At 37.8% G+C, this 10,535-nt stretch overlaps 1 protein-coding gene across 1 annotated transcript; it reads right to left on the bottom strand.

Annotated features, from left to right (window-relative positions):
• Positions 1 to 24: 24 nt before the first annotated feature.
• polr2b (RNA polymerase II subunit B) lies at positions 25 to 10,395 on the bottom strand. The gene is made up of 25 exons (XM_081383078.1): positions 10,268 to 10,395; positions 9,847 to 9,919; positions 9,531 to 9,681; positions 9,327 to 9,439; positions 8,238 to 8,457; positions 7,945 to 8,103; positions 7,645 to 7,809; positions 7,344 to 7,540; positions 6,902 to 7,021; positions 6,596 to 6,782; positions 6,334 to 6,477; positions 6,085 to 6,224; positions 5,813 to 5,924; positions 5,556 to 5,710; positions 5,271 to 5,469; positions 4,946 to 5,114; positions 4,353 to 4,449; positions 4,159 to 4,253; positions 3,590 to 3,840; positions 3,299 to 3,388; positions 2,331 to 2,438; positions 1,387 to 1,500; positions 885 to 1,045; positions 607 to 802; positions 25 to 341 (listed from the first exon to the last, which is right to left on the bottom strand). The coding sequence occupies exons 1-25, from the start codon at positions 10,284 to 10,286 to the stop codon at positions 252 to 254; spliced, it is 3,525 nt and encodes a 1,174-aa protein (XP_081239204.1). The 5' UTR covers positions 10,287 to 10,395; the 3' UTR covers positions 25 to 251.
• Positions 10,396 to 10,535: the final 140 nt, after the last annotated feature.

The raw sequence follows: 10,535 nt of genomic DNA, 5'->3' as shown, positions 1-10,535 counted from the left end.
AAAAACTAAGCAATTAAACCTTGATGAGCACATCATTTATTTTATTTTAAAAAAGAAGCTTTATTTTATTCTAGGTTGAACAGCCAAAACACCTGTTTCAGACCTATAACAACATATGAAAAACAACAAAAACATAAAAAGTTCACAAGCCCAGCAGCTACCGCAGGAAGTGCTGTTGGGATCCATTCAAAATCATTTTCACTATGATTTGCTCCTGGTTCCTGTTTTCCATTATTCATCAGTGTGGTTGTTTAGCTGGTCATCATCCGTGGGGCAATGCTCATAGACATCAACTCCTGGAATAAGAGCTTACAGGCATACGGCATCCTCACCAGAGAGATCTGAAAGAACAGAGCAGAGGAAGGGGTCATGAAAGAGCTCATTTTAACATCTTGAATATGAGTTCTATAATATGCTCATTAGACCATTTAAAGTAAAAGCTCATGGCTTGCTACTTGTGGGAATTGAACCAAAAACCATCCCTGAGCCTTTAAAGTCTCAATAAAATAAAGTAGAGACAGATAATTTCTTCTGTATATTGATTAACAGAGTGAAAAAACTTTTGACCACTTGACCCAGTAAGACCGGATAATAGCGGTTACTCACCTGTGTCTTGTTGCGGCAGCCCCTGCACTCATAGGTGTGCGTGCGGGTGTTTGCGATGGCCATGAGGCCGCACAGGTTGCAGACGTGGACCTGGTACGGGTCAGAGGCCTCAAAAAGCCTCTCTTTTAGGAACTGAGCGGCACCGTGAGCGATCTGACAATCACGTTCCATCTCTCCAAAACGCAGCCCACCATCACTGGAGGAAAGAAAACAGTTCAGATCTATAAGGTGATTTACACATAACAAAAATTGCTAGCATAATAGTGCTGCCATCTCACCGTGATCTACCCTCCATGGGCTGTCTGTTGAGGATCTGGACCGGACCACGGGCCCTGGAGTGGATTTTATCGTCCACCATGTGCTTAAGACGCTGGTAGTATGTGGGTCCGATGAAGATCTGTGAGGTGAGCTTACGTCCAGTGAAGCCATTATACAAAACCTGCAATAATAAATACTACCATTAGAACCACATTTCAACACATCTAATGCATTCTTAAAGGAATAGTCCACCTAAAAATGAAAATTCTGTCATTAACACGCCCTCACGTCATCGCAAACCTGTATGACTTACTTTATTCAGTGGGACATAGAAGATGATATTTTGAAGTCAATGGGAACCGAAACTGTTTGGTTGCCAAGATTCTTCAAAATATCTTCATTTATGTTCCACAGGAGAAAGTCAAACAGGTTTGGAACTACATGAGGGTCAGTATTGAGTAAATGATGACAGAATGTTCATTTTTGGGTGGACTGCCACATTGGCAGGTAGGAGCTCTTCACCTCATTGCCTCTCAGATGGTAACCGTATTCTGACAACAGGTTGGAGACTTTTTGTACATTCACAGCATCGTTGAATGGCGTGGCATCACCAATCTCTCCTTTGTTAGCAGACACCTGAATTGAAAAGGAAATAAAGGGTTCTGAACTGCATATTTAACACACAAATGACTAGGGTTGTGAATCAAGAATTGGTTCTTATTCAGTGTAATGGAACCGAATTATGGTTTTGTTATTGATTCAATTGATGGTTGAATTGCATGCAAAAAGTATGCAAAAGTATGACGACTAGTATATAGTTTGATTTCTAAACACTGTGAGTGTTATCACTCACAAAGACTCTCAAATCAAGTCTCAAACTCATGAGTTATTGGTTCAAATCAGTCTAAAAATTGAACAAATTAAAAAAGATGTCATGTCAACCTTTAAAAGATCTGAGAACCGTTATTAAGTTTTGTACTAGACGTTGGAGTTAGAACTGGTTGTAGTTCAAGATTAAAAGACATTTATAACATCTCTGTTTTGTTAAAATAATAAATTAAAATCAAAGTTATCTCTGTTGATATTTAATGGACCTGAGATAACAAGAAATAATAAATGACCAGTTGTCTTTTTATTAACATTAACAAAGATTAATAAATACTGTAACAAACGTATTGCTCATTGTTATTTAATGTTAATTACTGCATTAACTAACATTAAGTAATTGGAATTTATTGTAAAGGCTTACCAAGAAGTACATGTGCATTGATAGGCATAAAAACATCTGTGTTTTGTGTGTATATATATATATATATAGGATTAACTGTGGAATGTGTAATCATTAAAAAAAAATTTTCTTTGTAGGGCACTTTTCTGAACACATGTTCCCAGAATAAACATCTGTCAGTAAACGAGCTGGAAAGAGAAGCACGATACGCAGTATTAGGAGCAGAAAACCAAAGTACCTTCCCTTGCAGACACTCGATCAAATGGCCGACTGTCATTCTGGAAGGGATGGCGTGAGGGTTGATGATGATATCTGGGGTGATTCCTTCACATGTGAATGGCATGTCCTAAAGAGAGGAAAATTCACAGCTCAGGTCAGACACACACTGCATCTGCGTTTGGGTTTCATAGCGACTGTTTACAATGGCTTCAGCTGTAAGAGTCTATGCTATCACAAGCTGTTTAAGAGCCACATCCTGTGTACAAACCTTCAACTGCAGGCTAGTCTAAACAAAGCTAGCAAAAGCATACACATTCAGTCTCGTTTACAATAAAAATGAGCACTACAACATTGCATCTCCCATTACACAAGTATTTGATTTTTTTTAAAATACTTTAATACTTTTTTCAGTAAGGATGCCTTAAATTGATTAAAAATGACAAAAGATTTGTATTTCAAAAAATGCTGCTTGTTTGAACATTCAATTCAAAGTACCACAGCTTCCACAAAAATATTATAATATAAGCAGAACATCTGTTTTAATACTTTCATTCAGCAAGGACATGTTAAATTGATCAAAAGTGACAGTAAAGACATTTATAATGTTACAAAAGATTCACATTTCAAATAAATGCTCTTCTTTCATCAAGCAACATTGAAAAAAATGATCACTCTTTCCACAAAAATATGAAGCAGCACAACTGTTTCCAACATTGATTATAAGAAATGATTCTTGAGCATCAAATCAGCATATTAGAACGATTTCTGAAGGACTATGTGACACTTAAGAATGGAGTAATGATGCTGAAAATTCAGCTTTGCATCACAGGAATAAATTACATTTTGAAATGTATTAAAATAGAAAACAGTTCATTTAAATTGGAATATATTTTACAGTATTACAGTTTTTGTTGTATTTTTCATCAAATAAATGCAGCCTAGGTGAGCATAAAAATCGTACCGACCCCAACAGTAGTGTACACTTACCTCTTGTCTGTACTGGATACCGCAGGTACCCTTCTGACCGTGACGACTGGCAAACTTGTCTCCGATTTGTGGTATACGAACTGAACGGACCTGCACAAGACAATTTACATTTATGCATTTACACTAAAAGTGTTTATTAATAAACAAATTTTATGCTGATCTTTGAAAGAAAAAAACAACAGCATTTGGGTTTGGAACATACTGAGGGTAAATAATGTTCATGTTTGAGTGAAATATTCCTTCAAGATTGGCAAAAAAATAATAATAATTCAGATTCAAATCAGTACATACTCTGATTTTGCAAAACTTGTAGCCCTCCTGGTTTAGCGTGACCATGACTTGATCAACGATTCCAGTTTCGCTGGTGCGCAGGAACGTGCTGCAGTCTCTCTTAGTGTAGCGACGGTTGGTGCTATCCAGCTCATCATCATTCTCGGGAAGAGTCACGGTTTTGCCAATGATGACGTCCTCACCAGACACACGCACACCGGGAGCAATCAAACCATCGTCATCCAACTTGTCATAGATGGCATGTCGCATGCCTTTAGAGAAAAAAGAAATGTTAATAACACACAGCTTGCAGAAAGGTTCCGTAACACCATGTTCTAGCGAAGCATGATGTAATAAAACATCAAGCAATAAATCACATCTCCATTTTAATCTGAAGATTTTCAGCAAATATCAACAGTATTGCACAAGATATTCAAACTGAAAACTCATTGGACCACAAATGTAGACAAATATAATATATTTTGTTGCTTCATGCAGTAGAGGACAGTAAAAAAAATATGTAATGCTACAAATATGCTGCATTGTCACTTCCTAGGATGAAGAGAAGAGTAAAATCACTAGAATTGCACCTTGACAGGTCTCTCGGGTGGGTTTCTCAAAGATCTCTTCCTGGTCAAAGCCTTTCTTAGATTCCTGTTCCTTGTAAGAGCGGTAGAACACAGACCTGAGATAACAGACAGTTTAATCAAAACTTGAACTTTGTGAAAAGAAATTAAGCATAGAGTCACATTGATTTTGACAGCTAAATTCTAGTATCAGGTACCTGAAGAATCCACGATCCACAGCCGAACGGTTCATGATGACAGAATCCTCCTGGTTGTATCCAGTATATGATGCAATAGCCACAATGGAATTGATACCTTTTAAGAAAAATGTGCATACATATTACAGTTTTTGAGGTTAAATGATGTCTGAATCATTGATAAACTACTGTTCAAACGTTTTTTTTTTTTAAGTCTCTTATACATACAGTAAAAAGAGTAATAATGTGAAAAGAACTTTTCTTTTTTAATAAAATGTAGTAATTTCTGTGACGGCAACAGCCATTTCTCCAGTCTTTAGTGTCACATGACCCTTCAGCAATCATTCTAATATGCCGATTTGGTGGTCAAGAAACATTTCTTATAATCAATGTTGGAAAAAGTTGTGCTGCTTCATATTTTTGTGGAAAGAGTGATAATTTTTTTCAATGTTGCTTGATGAAAGAAGAGCATTTATTTGAAATGGGAATCTTTTGTAACATTATAAATGTCTTTACTGTCACTTTTGATCAATTTAACATGTCCTTGCTGAATGAAAGAATTTATTTATTTATTTATTTAAAAAAAATTCTGTTTAATGTAAGAAATAGATTACCTGCCGGCAGCTCTCTGAAACGTAGATACTCCATAGAACGAGTCGTGACTAAGGGTTTCTGGGGGTAGTAGAGCACATGTGCCAGGGTATCCATTCGCACATGGAAGTTGGTGATGTAAACTCCCATGGCTTGTTTACCCATAGCAGACTGGTACGTGTTTCTGGGAGACTGTAAACAGGAGAGTGCATCATTTAGACACTTTATTATGCAATTTCTTCATAGTTATACTAGAGAATTTGCAGGGTTACAGATGTTAAAATTCTCTAAAATGTTAATATATCCACAATACTGCATGTTTTAAATAGGTATTATATGGGGCGGTACCTGGTTGTGATCAGGGAAAGGAATAATGGATGCACAGACACCCAAAATCATGGACGGGTGGATCTCACAATGCGTGTAGGTGGAGCAATAAGCCACGCCCTTCTCCTGAAGGTCATCGGGGGTCATGGCCAACATTACAGTTTCCTCCTCTAGTGTGTCAATATATTCAACCACACCACTGGCTACCAGGTCCTGCCAACTACACAGGAGACAGACACTCTGTTATAGAGGAACAGGAAGAATCTGAAACCAATCTGAGATGATATTCTTTACACATGTATGTACCTGTAGTTGTTGTACTCTCTCTCTTTGAGCTGGTCAATGTGTCGTCTCTTCAGCAGAAGTTTCTGTTTCTCCACAATGAGCAGCGGACGGCAGATCCTACCAGCGTCTGTATAGATCCTGATCTCCCTCTCACGAATGTCTCTGATCATTGACACCTGGACCATGATGAGAACAAGATCACAATTAGGTGCTGTACACAAAATAAATGTTAAACTGGAGTGGTGCAAAAACAAAAACAGGGAAAAGAGATGTCACACCTCAGACACGATGATGTCCATCTGTCTCCTCAGCTTCCGTAGAGTGTTCATCAGCTGCTCAGGGTCTTTGTGAATACCCACCCAGCAACCGTTCACAAAAATCTTAGTTGCACTAAAGGAACAAACACAAATTAAATGGTATAAATTCAATAAAGATTTACAACAACAAAAAATATATGAACAGCATTGCGCAATCACAAAATGTTTCACTTGTAAAGCGTGTCGATTTCAATGGTGTGGTGCTGCCCCCTATAGAACAGGATGACACTCACTCTGCAATAGCAGCAGGGGAGATTTCCTCCAAGTTCTCCATGCTCCACTCCTCCAAGAACTCCAGGATGGGGGACGGCTGAGATCCCACAGAGATGTAGGCCATGAGAGCTAGATTCTTTACCAAACCTACAGCATGGCCCTGCAACAAAACAATTACACTCCATCTTAATTACCTTCTGCAATTACACTCCACCTCACTGAAAACTTGAGCTGACATTCACATGCATACTAGTGTTCAAGGGTCCTACCTCTGGGGTCTCCGCAGGGCACACCATACCCCACAGTGTGTTATGAAGCTGCCTGGGTTTGGCCAGCTTGCCGTCTCGTCCAATAGGCGAGTTTACGCGGCGCAGGTGGGAAAGAGTGGAGGCAAAAGTCAACCTGTTCAACACCTATAAACAAAATAAAGTCAATGAGGATTTTTATACACTAACTGTTAGCAAAAAAGTTTAATAAATGTATGCATTTGTACATAGTAGAGCAAAAGAAGGAAAAACAAGTAAACATCACCTGAGATACTCCAGCTCTGGCCTGATGGGCTTTCTTCACATCCCCCCAGTTGCCTGTGGCCAGGGAGTACTTGAGTCCGTCAGAAATGATGCGGGTCTTAATGGCCAGCTCAAGATTAAAGTCCTTCCCCCTGTCAATAAACTTCTGTGCATAGATCCTGATCTCCTTCAGCAGGTTCTTGAACATTCTGGGAAAAGCACAGATGTATAGATTTCAATGTTGGATGTGATGTCATCTTGAAACATGCACAAGCATTATTTTATTAATGCACCCTGAATGCTTAATGAAAGGTTTTTTAATTCTAACCCTCTGAAAAGGAACGCAAGCAAAGGTCCAGCAAGATCAAGCCTCTTGTTGCCATAGTGATCTCTGTCATCCAGCTCTCGTCTGCCCAGAGCAGCCAACAGTAGTCTGTGAACCATGTAACTAAATAAAGAGAAAGCAATCAGTTTGTACATGCATTACACAAAATATAAAAAATTAAGTAGATATTTGTGTGTATACAGTGTATACATATATATACACACACACACACACACTTTTTACTAAAGACAGTTTAGTTTGTGATAACATAATGCGAAATTTTAAGATTTTGATCAGAAATACAGTAAAAATAAAACACATTAAATTGTATTTTGTTTTCGTTTTTTTTACTGTATTTTTTTCTATACTACATGTTTTTCAAAATCGTACGGACCACAAATGTAGAAGTGTAACACAACAGGACAAACTCATAAAGCTATTTTACCCTAGAAAATAAGCTTTCTTGGTCTCGCAGAAATCTGATACACCAACATGTGGCAACACCTCCTTCTGCAAAACCTCTTTAGCATATTTGATTCTTCTCTCTTTGGTGACGCCAGGTTTAGCCCCTCTGGAGCCAATGAAGTTCAGAGCCACATTCTGTTCCTGAATCACAAAGGCCTCGTCCAAAGATGGCTTCACCTGGAGGGAAAAAAAACAGAGTACGCCATTTTTTACAAATTAAATCGTAAGGGAAAACTCCCTTATCAAAAGAGTGCTTAATTTGTACATTTAAGGTGACATACCATCTCCATCATCTCAGGATCATCAAAGTCATAAATTATGTGTTCAAGGATGTCTCTATCAGACACAAATCCCAAAGCACGGAACACAATGATGATGGGAACTTCCTGCCGGATGTACGGCAGAGTGGAAACAATCCTCTGGCCGATGGCACTTTTCTTAACTCCCTGGACAGAAGAAAAAACATATAAGAAAATAGATGCACAATATTCAGAGCAAAAATAGTCAATGAATCCAAAAACCACACAACTTGGCTAAATCTGCAAGTGAAATACTTGCTTGTACAGTCAGGAGATACTGACCTGTCCTCCACGGGCCATCATGCTGACCCAGATGGTGCTGGTGGGTCTGGAGGAGTTCTCCAGACATGACCTGCACTCTCCAGTGTAAGCATACTTGGAGTCTTTCTTGGCAAACACATACACTGTGTTAGTGGCCATCTTCTCTTGAGCAATCAGGACCTGGAAAAATGACAGAACACATTGATTTAGTTATACTGCCACTGACCAATTATTTGCAGAAGAAAAAAATATTTCAAAAACAAAATAATTATGCGATTGTGTGTGTGTGACTGTGTTTTTGAAACAAAACCAACCTTCTCTGAACCATTGATGATGAAGTAGCCTCCAGGGTCCAGTGGGCATTCGTTCAACTCACAGAGATCACGATCTGTCAAGCCGCTCAACAGACAGTATGTGGAACGGAGCATGATGGGAATTTTGCCTATAAACGTTTTCTGATGCTGCGTCTGCTGTTGCTCTTCCCCATCCTTTATGATAGTCTTTGTGATGTCCACATACAGAGGGGCGGAATACCTGCAAGTCACAGCGTGCATTCAGATACACTGCCTGCTCTTGTGAAACCTGTGGGAGTCGCACTTTTAAAGTTCACACTAAAACATGCAACTTGAGAATGCTGTAATTCAGCTCTATTAAAGGCTACTATGGCATATTTAATGCACAAATTTATAAGATCTCAAAATTATCAACAGGATCAAAACTTTGATGTTGTACAAAATCTATTACATGATTTCTGTTGTCTGACAGTATATTCTGTATCAGCGAGTAAATAGGCTTTTAGTATAATTCTAAAAACATCCCCTTCAGGTTATGGTACATGTTTTTAATGTGAAATCTTTTACCTGATTTGCATAGTTAACTACTATATTGTTAGTAATATTTCAAGATGAAACTCACTGGACTGAAGTAACTTACTTTACATGATTTTTTTTTAGAGAGAAACAAATGACCCATCAGGCTTTTGAGGAGCATTTATTTGTAGATCTAGTCATCATTGTATTGCATTATATTGTATGTTTTCCTCCCACAAAAAAAAATTACAAACCTTACTAAGACATATTATTAGGAGATATAGAGTAACCACTGATATCTATATGCACTTTATGAACGTAGATGAGATCAAAGATCTCATTGATTGATTTTATAAACTATCAGAATTTTCATTTTACTTTCTGGCAATATAAATATCAGCAACAAATTGCATGTTTTTGCTTGATTTGGATTCTATGAGGAAAAATTTTTTGTTTGTTTTTCTCTACAAGTATGATCTACATAATCTCCTATATCATACTTTATGAGCCATAAAAGCCTGATCTATCAAATATGATACTCAACAAGGCTTTACAGGGCTAAACTGCTTTCAAACACTGAAGGACATCACTCACGTGAGATTTCGGAGTCTGGCTTCGTTTGGCATCATAGGTGAGGGAGCACCATCTCTTTCCCAGTGAGTGGGTTTGGACAGGTAGATTTGCTCAAACTTCAGCAAGTACCGAGGCTGCAGAAATAAATCAAATCAAAATCAGTCGATTCATTTTAGAGTCTCATAAACGCATATATGATATCAGACATCGAATCAAATCACTCACCGGTTCCTCCACCTCTCCAGATGTGTGCTGGGCCTCAGCCTGCAGGTCAATGGGTGGAGCATCCTCCACAATCCTCTGCACAGACATCTGGATGAACTCATCGAATGAATCCAGCTGCTGTCGCACCAAACCTTTCTCATCAAAATATGAGCTGGAAAGAGAAATGTGACAAGAAACTAGCAAAGCATTGTCAATAAAGTTTAAGATTTATCTTATTACCTATAATACTGCATAAATAGAGAGATATAATTAAGGTTAAATTAAAGTTATAGCACAAAGGCAATAATGACAGCTATTCAACAGGTTTTTTCTTTACCTGATAACAATCCAACAGGCCTCCTGCCACAGATCAGGGGTGATTTCATCATCATCTTCATCATACTGGATATCTAAGTTACAATAATTACAGAACTTAAAGTTATTTACTTACACAAGAGTTAATACGCAGAGTGCAAAACAACATTGTTGCTGATAAATTATGCTTATTAACAAATGCATTAACTTCACTCTATAAAACTAAAATGGAAGACACTCAATAAATACTTGTTCTAGATACAAAGGTAGAATTATTATAATATTAAGTTTGTTTTTCTAAACATGCCCATTTGCGACAAAGCTAATCTTAGCCTGTTAGCCAATAACGTTGTGTTAACGCTTGAAACTATCGTATCTAACCACACGTCACTGTAATAAAACTATAAATAAACACGTATTGCACTTTTATCGCCAAAACATACCTTCGTCTTGATCATACATGATATTTACTGGTGAAGAACTTTATTTCTGTTTAAACTAAAAGGAGGTTATCCGCGCACCCCACTGAACGGTCTGCGGCTGCACTGCTATGAGTACGATGAACACAAACGGCTACAGAATTATACGTCACTTCCGGACAAGTGTTTTTATTTTATTTATACACAAGCATTTACACGTCTGTGATTAAGTAAACCATATTTTGAATGTTAAATATGTTACATAAAAATAAAATATTGTACATAATATTCT

Source organism: Scardinius erythrophthalmus, assembly GCF_964197995.2.
Source record: "Scardinius erythrophthalmus genome assembly, chromosome: 13".
Lineage (NCBI taxonomy): Eukaryota > Metazoa > Chordata > Actinopteri > Cypriniformes > Leuciscidae > Scardinius > Scardinius erythrophthalmus.
Note: the sequence above shows the minus strand (reverse complement) of the source record. Positions and strands in the feature narration are given on the sequence as shown.

Excerpts from the sequence above, each read along its gene's own strand:
- polr2b (XM_081383078.1), bottom strand. Across the intron at positions 7,541-7,644 it reads ATCCTGAGATGATGGAGATG|GTGAAGCCATCTTTGGACGA; the intron begins GTATGTCACCTT and ends TTTTCCCTCCAG. Across the intron at positions 6,225-6,333 it reads GCCCTGCGGAGACCCCAGAG|GGCCATGCTGTAGGTTTGGT; the intron begins GTAGGACCCTTG and ends GTTTTGTTGCAG.